At 46.2% G+C, this 25838-nt stretch overlaps 2 protein-coding genes across 19 annotated transcripts in view; one reads left to right on the top strand and one right to left on the bottom strand.

The window, feature by feature from the left end:
• Papln (papilin, proteoglycan like sulfated glycoprotein) overlaps positions 1-15177 on the top strand; it is a 39220-nt gene extending 24043 nt beyond the window's left edge. For 5 of the 6 annotated variants that reach the window (XM_087911673.1, XM_087911674.1, XM_087911672.1 and 2 more), the window contains 4 exons: positions 805-932; positions 1028-1136; positions 3392-3558; positions 6870-9314. In XM_087911673.1, the coding sequence (XP_087767799.1) occupies positions 805-932; positions 1028-1136; positions 3392-3558; positions 6870-7045 (580 nt within the window). In that variant the 3' untranslated portion in view covers positions 7046-9314. Of the gene's footprint in view, positions 1-804; positions 933-1027; positions 1137-3391; positions 3559-6869; positions 9315-14975 lie in introns of those variants that run through there. The other variant, XM_087911676.1, reaches the window with a different exon arrangement.
• Numb (NUMB endocytic adaptor protein) overlaps positions 8497-25838 on the bottom strand; it is a 128212-nt gene continuing 110870 nt past the window's right edge. For 9 of the 13 annotated variants that reach the window (XM_087911678.1, XM_087911677.1, XM_085697395.2 and 6 more), the window contains 7 exons: positions 21394-21468; positions 18629-18769; positions 18299-18503; positions 16170-16460; positions 13997-14146; positions 11480-11626; positions 8497-10572 (listed from right to left, as the gene is read on the bottom strand). In XM_087911678.1, the coding sequence (XP_087767804.1) occupies positions 9857-10572; positions 11480-11626; positions 13997-14146; positions 16170-16460; positions 18299-18503; positions 18629-18769; positions 21394-21468 (1725 nt within the window). In that variant the 3' untranslated portion in view covers positions 8497-9856. The remainder of the gene's footprint in view (positions 10573-11479; positions 11627-13996; positions 14147-16169; positions 16461-18298; positions 18504-18628; positions 18770-21393; positions 21469-25838) is intronic. The other 4 variants (XM_085697399.2, XM_085697401.2, XM_085697402.2 and 1 more) reach the window with 2 other exon arrangements.

The raw sequence follows: 25838 nt of genomic DNA, 5'->3' as shown, positions 1-25838 counted from the left end.
TGGCAAAAACTAGAAATCTAAGCCTTTAATTCAAGCACCCTGGAGGGGAGGTAGGTAGACTTCCGGTGAGTTAAGGCCGGTCTGGTCTACATAGTTCTAGGACAGCCAGGGCCACACAGTGAAGCTCTGTCTCAAAATACAAACTAGAAAGCTAATATAAAATTATGTTACACATCCACATCCAGAATTATGTGCGCTTCTGTTTATATGCCAGAAGTCAGTTTTAGATATCATTCTTAGGAACCATCCACCTTGTGTCTTTGAGACGGGGTCTCTCATTGACTTGGAGCTTGACAAGCTGATGAGGCTGGTTAGCCAGCAAGCCCGGGAATCCTCTGTTTCCCCAGTGCTGGGATTACAAGCATGCCCCGCCCTCCCACCATGCCTGCCTGCCTCTCCCGGCCCCAAATGCGGATTCCTCACGCCTGCAAGGCAGGCACTTTACAAACTGTGACCTCCCTAGCCCCCTTCTTGTTTTTTTAACATCGGGCATCACACGGTAGCTCAAGCGGCCTGATCCACCTATATACCAGGTTGGCATCAAACTCATGGCAATCCTTCTGCTTCCAGCTCCTAAGTGCTGGGATTACACCACACCTGACCTCAAATACTTTTTAAATCAGAGAACATGAAAGGCTTTGTTAGATTGAGTTTAAAAGCCAAGCCTTGTCAAGTAAGAGTGTTGGCAGCGGGGCTGTGTGAGGGGTTGAGGCCAGCTGCTCTTTGGCCAGCCATTGTTGAGCAGCAGGGGCCCTGCTCAGCCCCTACGTGGGTCAAAGCCAACTGGCTGTGTTTGGTCCCCAGGCACCAGCAGCAGCCTGACGGCTCTCTCGTCATCAGCCGGGTGACCGTGGACGATGGTGGCTTCTACACTTGTGTTGCATTTAATGGGCAGGACCGTGACCAGCGCTGGGTTCAGCTTCGAGTTCTGGGTAAAAAATAGTGCTGAGTGGGGAGGGGGGAATGGGCGTTCCAGCGGAGTGGGGGAGGGGTCTGTTAGCCACTGACAATGTCTTCTTGTGTGTAGGGGAGCTGACCATCACAGGCCTGCCTCCTTCGGTGACAGTGCCAGAGGGTGACACAGCCAGGCTTCTGTGTGTGGTGGCTGGAGAGAGTGTGAACATTCGGTGGTCCAGGTAAAGTGCTATTTTAGCCGGTACATGTTCTTTCTGCCTCATTCTGTCAGAAATGTCACTGTCACCATAGGCCATCGTCCTCTGAGGCCTGGTGCCAGGGATGGAGGCTGAAGCACCCTCATCCCACATCATGAAGCTGTAGAGGGCAGTTTCTACTAGCTGGGTGACACAGTTTCCTTTTTGGGGGAGGGGTTTGAGACAGGGTTTCTCTCTGTCGCTCTGGCTGTCCTGGAACTCGCTCTGTAGACCAGGCTGGCCTTGAACTCACAGAGATCCGCCTGCTTCTGCCTCTTGAGTGCTGGGATTAAAGGGGTGCACCACCACTGCCTGCCTAATTTCTATTTTTCTTTTGGTATTTTCAAGACAGGGTCTCTCTATGTAGCTCTGACTGGCCTGGGACTCACTGTGTAGACCAGACTGGCTTCAAACTCAGAGATCCTCCTGCCTCTGCCTCCAGAGGGCTGGGATTAAGGGTATATGCCACCATACTCAGCAACTACAGTTTCTTAATCTTAGCATCATTGAAATATTGGGCCAGTCAAGCTTGTTGTTTTAGGCCTGTTCATGGTAGATATTTAGCAGCATCTAGAGCATCCACCTGCGAGGGCCAGTCACACTCTCTCTGCCCAGGTTAGAAAGTGAACAGTATTTCTAGACATGGCTCTGTCTCCTCCATGTTGAGAACCACAGGGCTGCATGCAGCTTTGGAGATTTTTTTTTTTTCCAAATTTACTTATGAGTGTTTTGCTTCCATGTATGCTTATATAAAACATGCTTTCTTGGTGCTGTGGAGGTCAGAAAGAGGAGGGTGGTTGGATCTCCTGTGTGGCTGCTGGAAACCGAACCGTGGTCCTCTGCAAGAGCACGTTCTTAGCTGCTGAGCCATCTCTCCAGCTGCAACTTCAGAGCACACTAGTGTATTTAAGTTCAGCAACTATCTTTTGTCTCTACTCCTTTAGAACATGTCAGAACCTATGTTAGTATCTGCGGAGATTTGGGGGCCTCAGGGCACTATGAGCTGAGAGGTGGCCTTGGCCCAGGTTTTCCCCCCAAGTGCTGGTTATACACAGAAGAAAGTGTGGCTTTGGATCTGAGAGAGTTAAGGACAAGGCCAGGGAGGGTAAGGAGAGGGCAGGATGCTCTTGGGAGCAACAACAAGTGGTCAAAGGCAAGTATTTCCTGAGGGGGGCGCCCTGCTGGCGAGTGATGGTGACAATGGAGTCCGGCTGCCACTTGGGTGGCCAGGGGCTAAAGTGTTCAGTGTCCCCCCTCATAGCATGGCTGTACATCTTGCTGTCTGTCCTGACACTGCTCTACCTACATCCAGCCCCTGATCCAGGGAACACTGCACCAGAGAGGCCACCCAATCACCTCTCCACCCCTACTGGCCACGTGATCTTCTCAGAACACTCCTTTCCCATGCTTCCCCGCTGTCCTCAGCTCTTACCTGGGACGCCTTTAGAGTAACGCACTTGCAGAGGTCATTCTGTGCTGATACACTCTGAGTCTGGACTTTCCAGCTTCAGCTCTCACAGGCATCCCAGGTCCAAAACGTCTCACTGGTCATTCTTTCCATTTGGGAGGGCACCAGTGAGCTAGACCTGGTCACCCATCTGCCCTCACGGGGAAAAAGAAGGCGGCCCTCGAGCCGAGTCACCGTCTCCGCCTCCCACATCTGCCCTCACCCGCGTCTACTTCGGTGCTCTGCTATCTTCTCCACATGCAGGAAGCACCAACTACCCCCACTTTTCTCTTCCCCACTCCCCTCAAGGCCTTCTAGCCACTCCCAGAGCCTGCTTAAACCCTTGCTGGAGCCACAGCGGGTTCTCCTTGATCTGGCTGTGGCTTGTCTTCAAGGTCCCAAATCCCTAGTTTCGCCTTCTGTTGGCCTGCTGTGCTGCCGCCTCCCCTCCTTGGGTCAGCTGGCCCCTTTCTTGTGGAAGGCTCCCTGAAGGTACATGTACCTTTCCTCCTGACACAGGGCCTGCCTGGCATTTGTCAGTGACAAGCTGGAGTGGGTTCCTTTGTGGATCCAAGGCAAACTGGTAACTCAGTGCTCAGCTGTGTCACTTGGCTTTGGTAATGTCCTCCTACTCTTTAGAGCGCCTGTCCTCACTTCCCTGAGGCATGCTGTCAAGGGGAGAGAAGGCTCGCTCTGGAATAGCCTTGGCCAATATCTTCCTTATCTCCCAGGCCTCCCAGGGCACGTCCCCCAGAAGCTCTGGATGGCTCTCCCAATGTCCTCTTCCCTCCAGGAATGGACTCCCAGTGCAGGCAGATGGCCACCGTGTGCACCAGTCTCCAGATGGCACACTGCTGATCCACAACCTGCGGCCCAGGGACGAGGGCTCTTACACATGCAGTGCCTACCGTGGGAGCCAGGCTGTGAGCCGCAGCACCGAGGTGAAGGTGGCCCTGCCAGGTAAGAGAGGCTTGTCCCTGGGTTTTGCTGTCCCTAAAGGCCAGCTGAGTACAGCAGGTCACAGGCTTAGCGATCTCGTTCTCACCTGTGTTCACTTTCTAGCTTCTGATATTGTAATTGGGGACAGGTATTCGGTGTCACCCCAGAGCCCACTTTCCTGGGGCTACTTCACTACCTAAGGCTGAGGTGCAGATGTGGGGAAAGGGTTCAGGCTGGCACTGCAAATGCCTCAGAACTCTGACATTCAGACTTACCAGTCTAATGCTTAAATATGGACGGACCCCTAAAATCTGTTCATCTAATCAGGGTGGCAGATGGTACTGTGGGGCTGGGGCTCAGTGCAGTTTTTGCCTAACGTGCAAGGCCCTTGGCTCTATCCCTAGCAGTAAATACATACGTAAATAAAAGGCCTTATTCTTAAAAGGCACAGATGATTCTTTGATCAATGTTTGGTACAGTCTCCTTTCCAAATCACATATAGTCAACATTTTTATATAAAAAATGGCTCTAGGATGGAAAAGTGCCTCTTCGATCATCTAGGCATGTAACAGAGGGCAGGGTTACCTTTACCCATGAGACAGGTACCCAGAGAGTTTCAGGGATGTTCCCACCATCCACACAGCAGATGTGGACAGCTGGGAACCAAACCCAGGTTTTTTTTTTTTTATTTTTTATTTTTTTGACTCCTGGTTTTATTTCTTTCTTTCCTTTTGTAGCCCAGGCTGGCCTTGAATTTGCCAAGACTACTTTACTCTCCCTGCCTTTGCTTCCCAGGTGCATCTTAGAACTGGCGAGACAGGACTGTCTAAAGCTCCCACTCATGGGGGCGCTCTGTGTTGAGATGACAGGGCTAGAGCGGGAGGGGCACTCACTCTGCTCTCTGCAGGTCTTAGTGTTTCAGGGAGGGTCAGGGCAGCAGGGCAGAGCCTCTCCTCCAGCAGCCAGCTCTCACAGACCTGAGGCAGATCTGGAGAATGGTGCCTGGCACGGAGGTAACAGGGCACTGACTGCCTGGTCTGCATGAACACTCACGACAAGTAGAGTTCCACTGCCAATATGGGAGGGCTGGGGTCAGTGCTGGTTTTCATTTTGACTGTGAGGCTGAGCGTGGGAACTGGCCAGAACTTGAAGGTGTGTGTTGCAATGTTGCTTTGCAAGACTGACACTCACTCTGGGACCCCAGGACTCAGACCAGTGCTCTACAACTTGGGAACTCAGATAGCTGGTGGCTCGGTGTGTCTGTGTGAACACAGCACCCTGATGAGAACACCATATTCCACCTCTGATGTTCCTAGAAAATCCATCTCACCTAACACTAGCCAAACGAACAATGCCAGGAATGCAGACTTCTATGGTCTGGCAGGCGATCGTTATGAGGACTGAGGAATCCTAGCACGTGGCTTACATAGCAGGATTACCAGTTTTTTTATATTTATTTATTTATTATGTATACAATAATCTGTCTGTGTGTATGCCTGAAGGCCAGAAAGGGGCACCAGACCTCATTACAGATGGTTGTGAGCCACCATGTGGTTGCCTGGTATTGAACTCAGGACCTTTGGAAGAGCAGGCAATGCTCTTAACCGCTGAGCCATCTCTCCAGCCCAGGATTACCAGTTTGAGTGCAGTGTGAGCAACATCCCTGTGTTAAAATATAAGCCAAACAAAACCCATCTCAAAAACAAACAACCCCAAGGGGATCTGGACATTCACACTTGTGACCAACTGTAGAGGTATCTACCGTGAGGGAGGCCAGATGATAATCGAAGTTTGACAATGGAGGCTAGTGGGTTTTTGACATGAAAGCCACCACGCTGAACTTCCTGACCCCACTCATGGCCTCAGCGAGCCTCCTTTCTCTTTTCCTTTGCTGGATGTTGCAGCCTTTACTTATTTTAGAAGCATCTCTCCAGAATCCCAGCTGTCCCCTTCCTACCTGTCTGGATGCCTTCTGTTGACCAGCCTGCAGATAGACGCTCTCGTTAGTTAGTTTTCTGATAGTAACACAGTGACTATCTCATGCTGCCCAAGTCACGGCTTGGCAGCACTGGAGTTAGTGTTAGCATGGGGTGGGCTTAGGCTTCTTGCACATTGGAGTAAAATCTGAATTGTTTTGCCTATGAGGGCTGAATGAAGAGCAGGAAATACTGTGGGGTTGGAAGGTAGTCTGGCACCCATTCTACCCTGGCCTCATTTTTTGGAGAAGACACTGCTGTGCACTCATGGTTATCACATGTCCTGGGTGCTGTCATGAGCGGCTTCTGCATGTTATAGACAAGCACTCTACACTCGACTACCAAACTACACTGCTAAGCCTCTTTTTGGTATTTTTAGTTTGAGATAGGGTCTCCCTGAGTTGCCTCAGCTGGCCTTGAAACTGTGGTCTGCCTCGACCTCCCAAGTAGAGACTGCAGGCCTGTGCTACCAGACCCAGCTGTTTTAAGTCCTTAGAACACCCCTCTGAGGCAGACATTATTTCCTCTCCATTTCACTGAGAAGGAAGCAGAGGCTCCTAGAACTCAAGAAACGTGCCAAAGGGAACTCGGTAGGGAAGGGATGGTCTACTGCGATAGGGTAGAGCTGCAGCTGATAGTTGGAATGAAAGTTCCTGATCTTGAAAAATAAGCATGCACATGTGGGTTTGCTACCATGCTCCGGTTATGTTGGTAAGAATAGCAAGCCTTTCTAAGGCCACTCAGCTGGTCTGGTCTTTATGGGGTCTTCTGAAGGAGCAGGGAAATGAAGATACTCAGCCCTGTGTGGCTGGCTGTGAGGACACTGGGGACAGTGCGGCACAGATCCCGCAGAGAGGGTAGAATAGATCTGAGCGACAAACTAGGAAGGGTGGTGAGGTAGCGTAGGGGCTATGCCATCAGCCTCGGCTAACAGGGCTTTGAAGATTCATCGTGTTCTCTTGTGGAAAGCAGGAAAGATGGGGCTAGGAGACGGGTGAGCCGTGGAGGCTGGAGGACTCAGCAGCACCAGGGAGGACGACAGCTCTCACTGACTTCCAGCTTTCCTAGGACTTGACCCTACCTTTCCTTCCTTCCAATCCAGGCCAACAGAGCTGTCATGTGGCTCTTTGGCTCTGGACAGTGAGGGCAGATCCATCTGATGATCCAGTCAGTAAGGAGGAGTCTGGGAAAGGCTGTGCACTGGGCTGAGACCGCAGATAGGTAAAAAAGGAGGACCACTAGTGAGGTCAGCAAGGAGTGGAAGCCGTAATCCCTTCTTGCTGATCGAGTATGTGTGGACCAGGTGAGAAGTTGTGGCAGGGGAGCTGCCTCAGCCCTTTCTCTCTTGTTCCGCAGCACCAGTCGCTCAGTCCAGGGACCTGGGCAGGGAGTGCATCGACCAGCCGGAGCTGGCCAACTGTGCCTTGATCCTGCAGGCCCAGCTCTGTGGCAATGAATATTACTCCAGCTTCTGCTGTGCCAGCTGCTCTCGCTTCCAGCCAAATGCTCAGCCTGACTGGCAGCAGGGATGAGGGCTAACTGTGGCGCCGGTTCCGGATGGTTTGCTGGGGAGAAGGGATGGTAAGACACGGCTTGCGGAGGAGTCACCTCTCAGGAAGCCAGGGTTAAGCCCCAGCAGCTGCCAGTGCCAGCCTCCCCCTGTAGTGCTCAGCAGGGTCTGTGTGCTATGACGTCAGGTTGCTGAGAAGAGGACTCCACCTATACAGAACTGTTCCTTTACACCTTCTCTTTATAGTTCCTGCTGCGTTGAGGATTCTTTATCTGAAATGCTTGGGACCAAAGTGTTGTAAACTTTTAAATATTTGCAGACTTTACTAGTGGAGCATCCCTAATCTAAAAATCTGAAATGATTGGAAGCCGAAAACGCCCAAATGCCATGTCAGCCTGCGAAAACGTCGAGAAGTATGTTTGATTTTGAGTGAGGGATGCTCAATTTGTATAGAGGATCCACTCACCACATTACAGAGCAAGCTGGGGAGGGAGGCACGTGACAGTAGCAGTAGCAGCAACTGCTCAGAGTATTCTGTGCTAGAACCCAGTCATTGGGTCAGACGGTGAGCTGTCTTCCAGGCCTCTTCATCTTCCTGGTAGTGGCCCAGCTGGCTTCAATACTATCACTGTATGGAGTTTATAGTGATGTTAGGGGACATTCTCAGCAAGGGGGCACACAGCCCACTGGCCTGCTCTGGGCTGCCCTGAGGGGGAATCTGTGCAGCAGAGCACTTGTTGCTAGAGTCAGAACTATGCTGAAAACAGCAGCCGGGGGCTGGGGAGATGGCTCAGTGTTAAAACATGCACTGCCAGGCCTGATGACCTGAGTATGACCTGGAACCCACGCTGGGAATGGTGGTGCATGCCTATAATCTTGCTCAGGAAAGAGCTGAGAAACAGCTGGGGTCAGCTGTCTGCAGGTACAAGCAGGAAGCTGAGCAGCGACAGTAAACTGCTCTAGACCAGGGGTGCTTACCCTGCTAACCAGATTGTAACAAACCGCCAGAAACACACTCCTCAAGATCTGAAACACAGCTTGGTACTCTCACTGAAATTTTGATTTAATTGGGCTGGTGAATAGTCTGGTATTATAGTTATTTGTGTGGGTGTGCATGCGCGGTGGGAGATGGTGGGAGATCTCAGGCATGCTGAGTTCACATTCCACTAAGCTGCACCTCAGGGAATTCCAATATACAGCCCAAGCTGAGAAGCCGTGCTGTCAGGCAGTGGTGGCGCACTGAGAGGCAGAGGTAGGTGGATCTCTCCGAGTTCGAAGCTAGCCAGGACGACATAGTGAGACCCTGTCTATCCATATGGCACCACTCAGAGTCCCGGCTTCTGGGTGTGGTCCATGCTGCTGCTGCAGATCAACTCAGCATCACAGCCATTGATGCACCCATGACAGCTAAGGACTACACTAGTCCCAAACTAGAAACCGGCAGTAGAGAGAAATAAAAAACAGAACTAGAAGTTCACTTGCAAATAAGAACAGCCCTTCATGGGCAAAAGCTTCTACCACGAACATTTATTTTGTTAAAGCAGATTATAAATTCTCATCAGTACAAATATATATATGTATATATAACTTACATTTGATTGTAAGGCCAACGTTCAAAAGTAAAAATGAGATGGGGTCTCACGTTGTTACCCGAGGTCAAGTAGCTGCAACTGGCATGGGCTGTTCTGTTCATGGTGGGGAAGAGGGGAAACGGACACACAGAACAGATAAATCCAGAATCCTCATCCCTATAAAACTTACGGGAACGAAACTTTAAGGACAAAACCCATTAAGACCCATACTACAAACCAACACAACAGACTGCATTCCCTTCTGGTATGGCTATGTCACTGTCACCTTAATGATAAAGGATTAACATAAGGAAACTGCAATGATACATAAGATAATACACATTCTCTAGAGCGTAGATTGATTCCATTAAAATAATGACATTAGAGTTTCACCATAGGTTTAAAACAAGAACAACACTGCTTTCATTTTATTTAAAACTACAACCTAGTGGCTGTACTGGTCATCAGTATGATTGTTGTTGCATGTGCTAGTTACAGTGAATGATCACAGACAAGCCAGGGCTCCTGCCCACAGTTCCCGACCCTCCCTCTTTACTTCAATAGGCATCAACGATAAATCAATCTTATGTACAATTTCTTACAACTAACCCGCTCAGTTTTGGCAAGATTACTTACAACTCATACAACTTTTTAATATTGAGAACTATTTAAAATATTCTAGGTGCATAAAAATAAAGATTTTGGCTTTTTTGATATATATATATATTTATAATATTTATTCTGTTATTCAAAATGGAAGCTCAGCTTTCTCCCCAGTACACAGCTCTGCTGGGCAGCTGCTGCTGAGCTCTCCTGTGAACAGGGCAGCACGGCCTGCCTGGCTTCCCAGCCTGCACAGGCCACACTGCTCATGAAGCTCTCAGCCAGGCCAGTATGGGACGTTATGGGTGACTGGCCTGAAAAACAAAGGGAGATTGTTTTGCTCACTGTTACGTTTTATATTCCAGTAAATGTGCTTTGAATACAGATTCCTCTTCAGATACTTCTGCCTCTCTGTTGCCAGAGATTTGTAAGGGTATGAGAGCGGTCAAAAGGCAACGTCTCCTTGACTTCTCTAGCCTAGCTGCAGAGCGGTCCTCTCCAGGAGTGCTTTCCTCTCTGGACATCACCCCTCACTGTACTCTGAGCTTGGACTCGCTCCTTGGGACCTTTGGGATTAGTAAAAAGTGTACTGATCAGGAAAGCAAAGTCCCCTTTGCTCCTCTGCCTAAGTACAGAAAATGACACGTTGCAGAAACTGCCTAAAGTTCGATTTCAAACGTCTTCTGTAAGTCGCTGGAGAAAGGGTTGGTAGGGGAGGGATTAGTGCGCTGTTTGGACTTGCTTTCTAATGCAGCCCACTGGGCTTCAAAAGGATCCACTGGGCAGGTGCCCCCAGGGACCTCTGCATGCCTGCTTCCTGAGGCCAGCCTGCCATCGTCTACACCATTGAAAGCTGCAGAACCATTGAGGTGCTGAGCAGGAGGCTTAAAGAAGGGACTGGTGGTAGCACTACTTGTCTCATACTGAGGGAATGTCTGCTGCTTGGCCAGGCTTGGTGACTGATGGGGATGACCGGCCTGGGGATGACCTGCAGTGCCAAAAACATTGGCTACCATCTGGGAAGGGGTGATACCCACTACAGGCACATTAGAGGCTGCATAGGGCATCCCATTGGCCACAGGGTAGGACTGGGCAGGGACAAAGGCTGGTTGCAGGGGTGGGACCACACCCACTGGGACAGGCTGAGAGGTGAGGAATGTATTTCCTTGGAAAGGTGGTGCTGGCGGCGCAATGGCAGTAGGTGGAGGAGGCTGAAGAACTGGCTGCAGAGGGGCAGTTGGGGCCTGTGGCTGCTGGACCCGGACGCTCTTTGATACTTCTTCTAACCAACGGTCAGCCTCAGAGGGAGTACGTCTGTGACCAGCCTGGAAGAGACCTGGAGAGGCAGCACCAGAAGACTGACCCCACTCAGTCCCTAGAACCAACAAGACAGAGGGAGGGAGGAAGAATTAGAGACAGGCCGTTCTTGATAACCTCGGTTATGTAAATGATCTAAGTGTGGAACATGTCTCCATGATGGGACACTTGTGGTTCTGGTAGAGGAACTGAAGTGTCACCAGCCAAGGAGGACAAGCAGAACCTGTCTGAGTCTGTGCTTATCTGAAGACATGCTGAGGCTGTTCAGCTATGGCTCAAACCCCTGATCCAAGGCAGCCGACAGGTGTGAAAAGTCTATCAAGTTGCCATGGTGCAGCCACAGTAGAGAACTAGCTTATTCTCTTGCGGGGAGGGGGATGTCAAAGAGCTGGACACATGGTGCATGCCTGCATTCCCAGAACAAGGAGTCTGAGGCAGTGGACCAAGAGGTTAGGGCTACGTAGCAAGACTGTCTCAAAACCCCCAAAACATGGATAATTAAAAACACTGAAAGTCAGGACTGGTAGTGCACACCTTTAATCCCAGTACTCAGGGGGTAGAGGCAGGTAGGTCTTTGAGTTGGAGGCCAGTCTGGTCTACAGAGTGAGTTCCAGTCAAAGTTATATAGTGAGATCCTGCCTCAAAACACTCCAGAAAAGTTGGTGTAAAAAAAAAAAAAAGTGTTCTTCATGGCATTTTTGGTAGCTGCCTTTATCTATAGGCAGCTGTGTGTGCTGTTAAGTCCAGCAATAAGGGTGCTGCAGGGAACGGTGGCTCACTAATGCTCTAGAGTTCTACAGTCCCGAGAGCCTCCCAGCTTAACCCTCTTGTCCCAGCTTTAGAGCCTGTTTTCACAGCCACTTCTGTCTGGGAAGGAATATATTTTTTTATAGTCCTCACTTAGGTAACTGGCTGATTTTAGAACCTGCTCCCAGAATCCACTTCAATATCTGTGGCCACCTTACCCGGATGTATGGCTGCAATTTCCTTGTTAGCAGCATCAGGGGCATGGGCCCAAGGGTTCGTTTCACGCACAGGCATTGCTACGGGTGCTAGAGCAGTATTGGCTGGCTTAGCAGCAAGCACATGGAAGGCTGAGTCAGTGCCATTAGCTATAATGGGAGCAGACAACATTGATGGAGTTAATTCATGCAGGGTGTCCAAGCTACTTCATGGAGATGGGCCAGCCAGGCCAATGCACTATACAGTGGGGCAGACAAGGCAGCAAAGCTGGTGTTGGGGTGATCATGCTTTCCTACAGTGGATACACAGTATCAAATGACTGTTCTATGAAAATATGTATGAGAGAGGAAATGAAGCCTAACTAATACAAATTAAGTTGAACATGATTGTTCAAGAACTAGGCTTTGGATTAATTAAGTAGATAAAGCACATCTCGTTCTTCTATACTTTTCCAAGAGATCAAATCAGGCCAATAACAATAGCAAGTTGAGTATAGTAATTTCTTGGTATATTCTGGGAATCAAGCTAACAATATTTTATTTACATTATCAAATTTAATTCTTTCAAAAGCCCATAACTCTGGGATTGGGAAATAAGTTCCTAGATGTTCTACAGATGCCTAAAAACCAGATGGTAGCAAACCCTATATAATACTGGGTTTTTACCTATACCTTCACACCCAGGATAAAGTTTCATCTATAAGCTAGACACACTGAGGGGTTAATAACAATTATTGTAAGAACATATTGTAAAAACTTAAAATATATGAATTCTTTCTTTTTGGAATTTTCTATTTAATACTTTGAGATAGTTAACCGCAGACAATTGAAACTTCAGAAACAGAGACCATGAATACATACTCTAGTATGTCTACAAGTGAGAAATCAAATGGTATGTGTTTTCAGGTACTTTAATACAATTGTCACTTACTACAAAATTAATTTTATACCTTTAAGACTCCCCACCCAGGTAATATTTATAACATCCCAAAGTGCTGATCTTTCTCATTTCCTTGTACCCAAGCCTCCTAACCCTTGTTCCTTTGATCGCTCTATCAGGTTCTAGTCTGTGTTCTGGTTCTCCATCTTTAGCACAGAGCAGACAAGTGCCTTCCCCTGCCCTGTGATAAACTCTGTCTTCACCTTCTTTAGGAGTGGACAACCACACAGTTTACCTGGGGCTGAACAACAACAAAACCACCTTAGCCACAAACTGGATGCCCTCTAAAGACAAGGACTGTGTTCTGTTCAGCAGTCAGGGCCAGTGGGATGTAACTGGTCCAGGAAGGTCTGACTTTAACTCCTAGCTATACAGTCTGGGCATGTCTCTTAGCCTCTTGGCCTCATTTTTCTTTTCTTTTCTTGGTTTTTTGAGACAGGGTTTCTTTGTGCCCTGGCTGTCCTAGAACCCACTTTGTAGACCAGGTTGGCCTTGAACTCACACATCCATCTGCCTCTGCCTCCCTAGTGCTGGGATTACAGGCCTGTGGCAGCACCACCCAGTCATTTTTTCTTATTTGTAATGCTTTCCTCAAAGAGCTATTTGAGGTTTAACTAAGATAACGTGTGAGGGTTTTTCCACTGTGGCAGGCACTGTTTAGTGCTCAATAGACCAAATTTATTTTTTCTAATACTACAAATGTCTGTCAGCTGGATAGAAAGGCTATGATATAAAGCACATATGGCATTTGCTTCAAAAGAGACAGAGCTCCAGACTTAGACCAAAGCCAAGGGTGTATGGCAGCTTCTTCCTGCACTGTCCTGCAGGGCAGCCCTTTCTCTGCACTCTCCAAAGAGATGGACTAAACCATGCTGGCGTTTACTTCAGAAGTCACTGACTTAAGTGACATAAATTCTCCGTTGATCCATGAGTGAGGACTTTATTTAGCATCTGGGCGTGTGGGGCTCCAATCCTGGAGTGTAACTCTGTTGTCACAAAGGCAATTTTAGGATACTTGTTATAGACCATAAAATGAACCAGAGAACTGCAGAAAGGCTTCTACTTTATGAGCCTCTCAGAAGAGAGGAGGTGAGTCCAGATCTCCTCAACTTTGACACCACTGACATTTTGGAATGGGTAATTCTTTGCTGTGGGTCCCATCCTACACACTGAAGGACGTTTGGCAGGATTTCTGATGCTGTAATTAACATCCCCTCCCAAAATGTCTCCATACAAGAAAGGCCGAATTTTCTGAGAGGGCAAAATTGTCCTTGGTGGGGAATCACTATGCTAGAAGGCCCAGAGTCCGAACCACTCCTGATAGTTGCTGATTTTGTAAAGCTGGCTGGCTGCTCTGACTCTTGAGAGGAAAATAAAGCGGTGGACTGAGGTTACAGAAACTCTTAATAGCAGATAAAAGACAGACATATATGTGCCAAATGATGAAAGCGGACATTAGGAGACAGGAGGGGTTTGAGCAAAGCCCCAAGAACTGGGTGGGCAGGGAGATGAGGATAAGGCAAGCTCAGGATGCTAACATGATTGTTTAAGGAGAACAACCGAGGTCAGAGGTTACCAACCTTGTAAGACAGGAGACTGTGGTGCCACCAGTGTCACTGGCTTGGTCATTGGGGCGGAGGAAAAGGGGTCTTCAGGGGGTGTGCTGAAGGCACTGGTGATCTGTGAGCACAGGGAACTGATGCTCTCTGCCTCTCCTTCTACCTCTGGCACTGCAAGGCAAGCAGAATGTTCTAGACAGGAAATGGAATAGGACACTGTGGTGTAGGCAGCCATTTTTCACTTTATATCCTTCACTTGCAGAAGGACAAGTCTCAACTGTCAAGTTACACCATCAGCTTCAGTGAATTAATTGATGAATACTTCAATTTTCAGATAGCAAAGCAGAAAATGTCAGTAACTTATGCACTAAGATAGAGCGTCTTTCTCTGCAAATTCCTAAATTTATTTCTTCTTAAGACACTGTGGAGAATTTGATGGGGCTATTTTTTTCTTTTTTTTTTTTTACTTTAATGTGAGGGTGCATGTACTAGGTGGATCTTTCTGGAGGATCTCTGCAATCTATTTTTCTTTCAGCAAGTTCTTAGAAGTTATGACCCAATCAGGTTCTAGAGCCATTAAGCAATTTTATCAAAAAAAAAAAAAAAAAAAAAAAAAAAAACCAACAACAACAAAAGAACAGGTTAAGGCGGGATGCAGAGCTCTGCCCTGGACCAATGAGGACGTGAACAGGTTAGGGCGGGACACAGAGCTCTGCCCTGGACCAATGAGGACGTGAACAGGTTAGGGCGGGATGCAGAGCTCTGCCCTGGACCAATGAGGACGTGAACAGGTTAGGGAGGGACGCAGAGCTCTGCCCTGGACCAATGAGGACGTGAACAGGTTAAGGCAGGATACAGAGCTCTGCCCTGGACCAATGAGGACGTGAACAGGTTAGGGAGCTCTGCCCTGGACCAATGAGGACGTGAACAGGTTAGGGCGGGACGCAGAGCTCTGCCCTGGACCAATGAGGACGTGTTACTACTCTCATTTTCTTTACAGTCTCTAGTACATGAACTGTGATATCAAAGACAGTGAGCTGAGGACGCTAAAGACTCTCCTTAATACTAAGTCTGGACAGTCAAGCAGGAAGATTGCTTTCGCCTAGAGTTGTGTCCAATAAAGTTTGAGATCCTGTGTGTGTGTGGGAAAAGACTCTGAGAACACTTCCTTATCACTGAGCAAATAAACCATGTTTACTGAACCTTTGTTTATCTGTGAAAAGACAAAGCCCTTTGCGCCTCATCTGCCCCAGAGGGAGACTGACCAGGTACTTGAAGCCTCTGGAGCTTGTTTCAGTGGGTGCCTAAAAGACTTCCTGTGATCACTCACCTCCAACTGTCCTCTAAGCCTAGTTTCATCTGCACACAGATCTTCCCTCGGTACTTTACAGTGTTGTCAGTAGAAGGGTTGATTGAGCCAGAGCTTCCTCATGTTCAGTCATAGAGATAGCATGACAGTTTCAGAGGGAAGTAGAATAGGGCCAATAAAAGCACCATCCAGATCTCACTTTTTTTTGCTCTAGATCGTATGATAAGGACAGAGCTTACAGCTGGCTCAGCTGAACAGAACACACACAGGTGATGAGCAAATGTGAGCAACCGCTTGCTTCTGTTCAACAGTAGGCCTAGATCTGTACAAGATAGCCATTTAGAGTGTCTTCCCTATGAAGTCACCATGCAGAAACACAAGGAACACTGATCCATTTCTTCTGTTGCTTTGACAGTGGTACTATTAACTTGTAAATGTTTTAAAAGCCTCTTTAATTCTCCTGGGTCCTATGCAGCACAGTAAGAATGGGAATCTGGAGCCCTTGATATTTCGAAATAGGCTGGCAGAGAGAGAGTATATCTACACCAGGACAAACCACGAACCTGTGGCTCAAGCTAGAAAGTCCATTGTGGTTCTGTCAACCACTTATGGAAGAGAATATATTATTCATAGGCCCTAGGGTTTTTTTTAAAGATTTATTTATTATGTATACAGTGTTCTGGCACCAGATCTCATTACAGATGGGTATGAGCCACCATGTATTGCTGGGAAGAGCAGTCATCTCTCCAGCCCCCAGGGCCCTAGTTTGCTGTCACAGGAAATGACACACGATACAACTAACAGCTTCAGAGAGACAGGAGACTAACTCAGAGGAATCTGTGCTGTCAGTGAAGGAGGCGGTGCTTCAGAGCTGGAGCATATTACCTGCGTTTTTGATTGGGAAATCAGTCTTCCTCTGCATAGTGGAAGGCAACTCATTGATGCGGAGGGATAGTTGGCGTTTAAAGGGCGACATCTTCTGGCTAAGAGCAGGAAATCCCCGGAAGGAGCCCTGGCGAGCAAGCTGTTCAATTGGTGCATGCCGGCGTGGGATGGCATGAGGATTGCTCATCTCCAGAGAAGCAGTGGTATCCGAAGTGGGAGAGGTGGGAGAGGATGGGGATGGTGCAGTGTTGCCAGAAGCCACCGATGGACCAACAACTGCCTTATCTGTCTCTGCTCAATAAAATCAAAGAAAAAGACCATAGGACTCAGTAGTGACTTTCAAATATTCTGAGTTCACAGAGCTAGGGGTACAGAAGCCCTCTTGTTCTTTAACTCGTCCACCTCCTTGTCTTATACAGATAGGCTGGAAAATGGTTCAGACCTCCTACATTCCAACAGATGAAAGTTTAGTAATGCCTGTTGTCTTATCCTCTATTAAGACTGACCAGACAGGGCTGGAGAGATGGCTCATGGTTAAGAGCACTGGCTGGCTGTTCTTCCAGAGGGCCCAGGTTCAATTCCCAGCACTGACATGGCAGCTCACAGGGGATCCGGACACTCTCTTCTGAACTACCACGTATCTTTCACGTACAAATGTTAAAAACAAAAGAATGATGGGTCATCTGGATGATAAAGCCCTATAGCTAAAATCACATGCTCTGGCATAGGACACAGAAGGCAAGTTAGACTTGTGCTGGAGGAAACTGTCACACATGGTGTTACTCAGCAGTGGACCCTGCAAGCTGCAACAATGGTTGGCTAGGCAGGATGTGCCCACTGGTGCAATAGTATGAGGTCTATTGTACGAGTAACCAACTACTTTCTCATTGGATTTGGGGCCCACATTTGGTTCTGTAAATCTAGTAAAACAACCAATGGATGAGAGGCTAAGGAGATGACTCAGCAAGCCAAGTGCTTTTTGTACAAATCTGACAACTGGAGCTTGGATTCCCCAGGACCCATGTAAATGCTGCCTGGGCATTTACACTCAGTGTAAGAGAAAGTCCAGCACTCAAGAGGAGACAAGGGATCCCTGAAACAAGCTGGCTAGTTAAACTATCCAAAGACAGTGAACTCTGGGCTGAACTGAGACCTGGTCTTAATGAATAAGGTAGATGGGAATGGAGAGATGGCTCAGCAGTTAAGAGCACTGGCTGTTCTTCCAGAGTTCAATTCCCAGCACCCACATGGCAGCTCACAACCATCTATAATGAGATATTGCACCCTCTTCTGTTAAGCAGGACACGTGCAGGCAGAACACTGTACACATAATAAATAAATCTTTAAAAAATAAAGTAGTGCTACTGAAGAAGACTCAGTGCTGGCTCCAGGGTTCTGTACACTCTCAAATGCATTAGAGAAGTAAAGCTTCAGGATAAGACCAGCACTGTCGCTTCCAGCATCGTAGCCAGTGCTCCCTTTGTGTTTCTACACCTGGGGGCTGTGCTTCCTCCTCCAAGTTTGTCTTTGATGGCATTTGTGTCTAATAGAGATAGACACATTGGAATTAAATCTGTTTCAGGATAGGCAAGGGGTATCTCTCGGCAGCTTCTTCACCTTCCCCAGAGGAGCTTACTATAATGGAAAAAATATGGTTTTTAAGCCACTCTAAATAAAGCACTTGTGAAAGACTTTTAGTTTTGTCCTTAAGGTCTTCATATGTTGCTAAGAGATCTCTCTGAGTGTATGGTGTGGGTGGAGGATAAAGGATGATAAAAATAGAACCCATATTAGAAATGCTTTATCACTGGGCTATATCTGTAATCCCAAGGGTTCTTTTTGTCTGTAGGAAACTTGTCTCTGATAGCTTCAAATATAAACCTGTTGGGAAAATCCACATTTATAAACATACTCCCCCCGCCCCCCCAAAAAAGCCAGGCAGGTGTGGCACATGCCTTTAATCCTAGCATTCAGGAGGCAGAGGCAGGTGGATCTCTGTGAGTTCAAGGTCAGGCTGGTCTACAAGAGCTAGTTCTAGGACAGGCTCCACAGTTACAGAGAAACCCTGTCTCAAAAAACCAAAACAAACAAACAAGCAAGCAAGCACACCACAGCAGAACACACTGCACCTTTCTTGGCATCGTGCAGCTGTTTCATGACCTCCTCCCTCTCGGCTTGTTCTGTGGCAGTCGTGACGCGGAATGATCCTTCTCTTGTAAAAGTGGTTCTACTGGCATCAAAGGTGGCAGTGACTCCACATTCCTTCTCCCGTTTCTGTTTCCGTTCTAAACAGGCTGCAAAAGCACAGCCTACGGCATGGCTCAGTCTCTCCCCCTGAAGAGAGCAGGTTTTGAAAGCTCTTTGAGAGTCACAGCACCAACAACGACATACACATAAAGTTGTTGCAAATTCCAGTTTAAAATTAACCCTCATGATGGCAAATACCACGTTGGACTTACCGTGTCCTTGACAGCCATGAAGCAGTGACAGATCCAGCGCCGAGTGGTGCCATCTCGGCATATATAAGAAAAAGCTCTGTCGAAGTTTCTATCTGGGGCACAGAAAGAAACTTTCTCTATCGTCTGGTCAACTATGAGGTCCTAGAAAACAGAAGCACAGAGCAAGAAAAGGCTTATGAGCTATTTGGTCTTCTTAAAAGTATCACAGGATGTTCAATTCTGCAATGCAGAATCCCTACACAGGTTGCAACTGGGCTATGGAATAGCTGTATCTAGTAGTTGGAGCAGTGAGTTTGACTATGAAGCATCACTTGCTCAGATGACTCCCTTACTTCACCTCCTTATTCTAAAGTACGTATGTGTCAGCTGGTCCTAGCTTGAAGCTCTTTCACAGTGACTGTCACGCCCAGTTTGACAGTATGTACACGTATGTCAATGTCTTAAATCCTCTTGGTTTATTTGCAAATACAGCAAAAACATGATAGTGAGGTCCCACTATCTTTGTTATGCAAATTAGACTGATAATATACAGTGTTCTATATTTTCCCTTTTTTCCAACCAACTGTATCTCCATCCAACAGTTTTTTTTTTCACTTCAAGTACTATATTTTTTAAATGTATAATTTTCTCTTCCAGCCCTAGGATTTTTGCTTCTTTTTCATAATTTCTGAGATTTTTTTTGTTGTTTATTCAATAGTAGCATCTTTTCTTTCACATCCCTCACTGCAGTTGCAATGCCTGCTTTTCAAGTTTTGTCTGCTGCTTCTAACTCCCAGATTATTTTGGGGTGGGGTCTCTGCTCTCTCTGTATGAATGAGTCATATTTGCTGTTTCTTTGTATGCTAGAAATTCATGTGTCGCCACTACGTAGTATCTTGTTCAAAGAAAGGTTAGGGACCTGAAGTTCGAACTTCTGTATTTGCATTAATTTGTGCAGATCATGGCCTGGCCTTGTCACAAGCACTAATTCCAATTCTGACAACTGGTAAAATATAGAGGAGGGAAAATGGATCCAATGGTGACAAGCCACCAATTACAGTATGCATGGTGGCTCAGGCCTACAATCCCAGCACTTAGGAGGCTAGGGCAAGAGAACTGATGCAAATTCAAGGCCAAACTAGGTTGGTGCATAGTAAATTCCAGAGGAGACTGGGCTAGGGTTCTCTATGGGATACACAGAGAGACCCTGTCTCTACAGACCCAACCTACCCACTAGCTACTATCATCAGTCAATGTGGAAAGAACAAAATTCATAAATGCATGTGGTATGAGTAACCACTAAGGGGCAGTATAAATTTCCAACAATAGTGAAAAACACACAGAAGTATGACAGATTTGGGAGGCCAAGGCAAAGGGACTGTTAGATCAAAGGCAGCCAAGTCAAAACATGTCATCCAAAACATGAATTAAAATGATACAAGTTTTAAAGGATACTTATAATCATTGTTTTAAAAAATGTGTTAAAATTTAAGCCTATTAATATTTTGAACTTAAAAAAAAGAAGGGCAAAGGTCTGAAATGCAGCTGTATTAAGTCACATAAAAATGATCAGACATTGCCGGTGGTTGTGCATGCCTTTAAACCCAGGACTCAGGAGGCAGAGGCAGGCAGATCTCTGTGAATTTGAGGCCAGCCTGGTATATAGAGAGAGTTCCAGGACAGTCAGGGCTCTTACACAGAGAAACTCTGTCTTGAAAAACATAACAACAACAACAACAAAAAAACTGGATAAATTGTTTATCAAACCTGTTCTTTGTTTGCCCAACTTTATCTACTTCCAAATTAAGTTCTGGTTCAAAATGTTTCCAGACATTAGGTCTCAAGAAAATTAAGTAATGATTAAGTGTCCTTACATAACTTAAGCATTTAGAGTCACTTTCTATTAAATACAAAATGATACCTAGAATACTGTTTGAATCCTAAATAAATTCTCATCTCTAATGCTTAAAATTTCACTTCAGTTGAGCCTTGAGTTGGCTAATTCATTTATCACTTCCTATAATATGTTTTATTAAGGAAAAAGGGCAAATTTAAGATGTGGCCTGTCACCTAAAAAATTACAGTAAAAGATACATCACCTATATACTTATGGATCTAAAAAAAGTAAACATAGAACAAAGCTAGAACTCATATCTGATTGATTGAAAGTGTCACCCCAGCCCCTGGCATACTTCCTTGGGTGCCAATGGAGCAGAAAGCTCTATTTCAAGCTCCTCCCTGCTGGGAGTTGCCTTGGTCTGAACTCCATCTCCAGAAAAGTAAGCCAAGTGTTGACCCCTCCCCAGGAAGGGTCAGGATCACTCTCACAGGCTATTTGGGCTGCCACTGAGACAAAGAACACATGGTCTCTGGGTTTCGCGTGGTCCCCCCTCCCCCTGCTTCCCCTTGCCATGCTTCCATGCCACCTGGGAGTGCTGAATTAAACATGGGCATCGGGGCATCGATTTGGTCTAATTTGAATTATTTGTGTAGGCCAAGAGGCTCATCATGAGATTATCTTAACAATATCTAAGCATTAAACTTTAATGCTTGGTACGTGAAATATGCTATATCATGTAGAACAAAATGTTGTGAGTTCTTTTTTTTCATAAAGTAAATGAGTTACTAAATTAGTTTCCTGGACATGGAAATAGTCTCTCAAAAGACTGTACTCTGGACACGTGGTGGGATATTACAGGGCTACTACAACAACTTAATGCCATTTTATCACTAGAGATTAAAAAAAATCACAAGAGCAGTAACATTTGAACTCACAAAACCTTTACCTTGGTTTTTTCATCCACAACCCTGAGTCCGTCCGCCGATACCCATAGAACGGCCTTCACTGCTTTCTTTCCCGTCTTTGAAAAGATAAGGGGGGGGGGGGGACATACACAAATAATGTTAAAAGGAAAACAAAATTCGTCTTCCAGAGAAAATACTGATTTCTGTCTTCCAAGAGTCACAAGGGGAGAGGAAGTCCAAGCGCAGGAAGGATGCCCAAAGCCAGATACTCAACCAAACTGCAGAAACGTTCAGGAAAAAACAAGCCAAAGCGATTACTTCAGAAACATAACACAGAGTCATAAAACAAACTAAGTAAGGGAAAGGGACAGACAGAACTAAACCAAGATAACACATTCCACAAAGGGCAGAGGATTTACAACTAGATTTCTCACCCATTTAAAATAAATAATTGAGAAACTAAGACTCAGATAAATATTAAATACATAAGGAGTTACACCACAAAAATGTCTACAGGTTTAGTGTGGAGAGCAATAGATAAATCAGAATCATTATGCTGACCGTTTACTATTCTGATAACCTGTGTGACCCTTGGTCACCTGAAATTTTCATGTTAAAAATGACAAGAAACCTTCATTACTCTATGGACAATCTTTAAAAGCCATTATTTATCCCCTCAAGAGTAACACCCCTTCAGTTTGGGTTTTTAAAATATTTATTTATGTATATGTATGTTTTGATTGCATGTATATTTGCACAGCGGAAGAGGGCATCAGACCCATGGGACTACAGCTACAGATGGCTGTGAACAGCCACGTGGGTGCTGGGAACTGAACTCAGGACCTCTGGAAGAGCAGTCACTGCTCTTAACTGCTGAGCCATCACTCCAGCCCTGATTTAATTTAGTTTTAATTTGACATTAAATGCATGAAAATATTCTAAAGGCAAAGCAAGTTTTAAAAATTATGGAGAAGATAAGGGTTATTTGGTGCTGTTGTCTGTTTGGTTGGTTTTTTGAGACAGGGTTTCTCTGTGTAGCCCTGGTTGTCCTGGAACTCACTCTGTAGACCAAGCTGGCCTCAAACTCAGAGATTTGCCTGCTTCTGCCTCTGCTTCCCAAATGCTGGGATTAAAGGCAAGTGCCACTATCGGCCACCCCGCCACCCGCCCATCCAGTTTTTTTGTTTTGTTCTCTTTCTTTTAGCTGGCTGGAAAAGACCTCTCTGTTGGGTTGTTACCCAAATAAGAACCACTGAGACCAAGTTAGTAATTTATTCCTCTGTGAGACAATGAAATAGTACTTAAGATCCTTTCTTAACTTGTCTATGGATATAAGCAAATTAAAAAAAAGGCTGAGGGTGGGTATCAGACTGGAACAGAAGTAATGACTAAAGGGTATCTGGTGTCAAATTTGGAGCAGCAGCTTCTAGAAGGGACAAGGAATAAGAGAACTGGCACTCTCCTTCCAAGGCCCCGAGCCCAGGAACCTGGCTGTGGAAGCATGCTCTTAGCTAAACACGCTGCTAGGACCCCTCCAGGCTCGTCCTCTCCACTGCCACCACCACATGCCAGATGAATGTCTGCGATGTTTTAGCCACCATACATACAGGAAGACCTCACAGACTTCTGAAAAGTGGTACTCCAAGAAAACAATAAAATAGTAAGTGCTAGAGATGAGTGGAAAACAAGGTACAATGATCAGAAAAAGCCAGTCAAATTTATTTGTGGGACTAGTGAAGGCTATACCAAGAAGATAGAACTGAGTCCTGAGAAAATTTTTCTCGATGCCCTAAAATAAGGCTAGGGAAGCAGAGAAATGATATGGACAAGCCAGGCAGAAGATAGTAGTCCAAGTCGGGAGGTGGTGGCACACTCCTTTAATCCCAGCACTTGGGAGGCAGAGGCAGGAGGATCTCTGTGAGTTCGAGGCCAACCTGGTCTACAAGAGCTAGTGCCAGGAAAGGAAACAAAGTGGCACAGAGAAACCCTGTCTTGAAAAACAAAAACAAAAAAACAAAACAAAAAAGACAGTAGTCCAAGACATCAAGGCAAATGGTACAAAAGTCTGGCACTCTGAAAATATTTTAGTATAGGTTGAAAGTAGGCTAGGCAAGAAGCAATGGTAGACAATCAGGAAGGAAGGCCGCATCACACAAGACCTGTATGCCTTCTAGGGAACTGGATCTTAATTCTGTGGGCAATGAAAGCTACTAAAAAAATTAAACACAATGAAGTTGATTTCCATTTCTATTCTTAGGTGTCAACCTGACTGTGTATGCATGTGTGCACAGTCAGAGGACAACCTGCAGTAGTCAGTTCTTCCCTTTTCTGATGTGGTCCTGGAGAGGGAACTCGGGTCACCAGGCTTGGTGGCAAGGGCCTTCACACACCATGCCATCTCACTGGTGTCAGGTTTGCATTTTCTAAAAATGTATTCTTATGTTTAATTATGCCTGTGTCTGTGCCTGTGAGTGCAATATCTGTGGATGTCAGAAGGTGGTGTTATATCCTGGAGCTGCAGTTATAAGTAGGTATGAGCTGCCTTTTGTGGCTACTGAGCAGTAAACTTGGTTCCTCTGGAAGAACAGCAAAAGCTCTTAACTGCTGAGTCATCTCTCCAGTCCCAAAATTTGCATTTTGAAACAAGACTTTGCAGCAATGTACATGAGGTCAGAAAGAGATCAACAAACAAGATTCCAGGTGTGGGGGGGAAATCAGGGTTGAGTTATCTTGGCTAAGATAGAAAGGGGGGTTTTACAGAGTATAGGGGAGAGGATGAGTTCCTGTCTTGTGTAAGAGTGAAAGGTAACTCTGGCTAAGATGATAAAAGATGCGAAATCCATTTTAGAGGAGATTTTAGGAAGTCCGAGGTGTCTGTCAAGCATCTAGCTAGGTGGGGATCAGCAGACAACTGAATATACAGGACCGAGGCTAAAAAGAGAATTGTTTTTTTTTTTGGGGGGGGTAATGTTTCTCTACACAGTCCTAGCTGTCCCTGACAGAGATCCTCCTGTCTCTGCCTCCCAAGTGCTTGGATTAAGAGTATGCTACCACACTTGGCAAAAGATAATTTCTTAAAATAAGTTTGCTAGCTTGGTGGTAGTAATGCATGCCTTTAATCAAAGTGTGACTTTGAGGCCAGTCTGGTCTATAAGAACTGGCTCCAGGACAAGCCCAAAAGCTACAGAGAAACCCTGCCTCGAAAACCAAAACAAACAAACAAACAAACAAACAAACACAAAAAACAAAACAAAACAAAACCCCCCAAAAAGGTTTGCTGTGGGATAATGCTCAATGCTGATGGACCAGCAGCCAGGTAGGGGACAACTAGACTAGGAGGATTCTTGGAAGAGGAAAGGCAGAGAGAGTCAGTCACCAACCAGACACGGAGGAAACAAGATGAGAATGCTGCACTGAGAAAAGGCACCAAGTCACATGGCTAAATGTAGACAAGAATTATGGGTTAATTTAAATTACAAGAGCTAGTTAATAATAAACCTGAGTTAAAAGGCCAAATAGTTTATACTTAAAACATGCCTCTGTGTATTCTTTGGGACTGAATGGCTGTGGGACCAGGTGGGACAGAAACTTCTGTCTACAAAAGTAATTATTTTATGTACATGAGTGTTTTATCTGTGTGTGCATCTGTACACCAGGAGAGGGCACTAGATCCCATGGCACAACAGTTACAGATGGAAGTGAGCTGCAATGTGGGTGTTGAAAATTAAACTCAGGATGTCTGCAAACACAGCCACTGCTCTTAACTGCTGAGTTCTCTCTCCAGCACCAAGAGATAATTAAAAGATTTATTTACTATGAATAGAGTAGTCTGTCTGCATGCCAGAAGAGGGCACCAGATCTCATTATAGATGACTGTGAGCCACCATGTGATTGCTGGGAATTTAACTCAGGACCTCTGGAAGAGCAGCCAGTCCTCTTAACCACTGAGTCATCTCTCCAGTCCCAAGAGATAATCCTTTTTGTGGTTGTTGTTTTTCGAGATAGAGTTTCTCTGTATCACAGCCCTAGCTGTCCTAGAACTAGCTCTTGTACACCAGTTGGCCTCAAACTCACAGAGCTCTTCCAGCCTCTGCCTCCTGAGTGCTGGGATTAAAGGCATGAGCAATCACTGCCTGGGTGAGGAAATTCTTAAGATAGAATTCTAACCTGGGAGACAATAGAAAGGGTAGACACCAGAGACCCATCAACAATTAAAGAGCTGGGAGGAGATAAGCAATTACTTGAAATGTCAGAAAAGGAATACAGCCAATGGGACAGAATAATGCGTGAGGACTATCATTAAACCTGAAGGAGCAGGGCTCAAAAGTAATGGACAGCTGTGTCAGAAGAGATAAAACCATCAAGTAAATGGAGATAGATCTTAGAAGAGCTTACTGGGAGCCGGGTGGTGGTGGTGCACACCTTTAATCCCAGCACTCGGGAGGCAGGCGGATCTCTGTGAGTTCGAGAGTTCAAGGCCAGCTCT

Source organism: Myodes glareolus, chromosome 11, assembly GCF_982192425.1.
Source record: "Myodes glareolus chromosome 11, mMyoGla1.1, whole genome shotgun sequence".
NCBI classification, from domain to species: Eukaryota; Metazoa; Chordata; class Mammalia; order Rodentia; family Cricetidae; genus Myodes; species Myodes glareolus.
The sequence above is the reverse complement of the archived record's forward strand: the minus strand, read 5'-3'. Positions and strand labels throughout refer to the sequence as shown.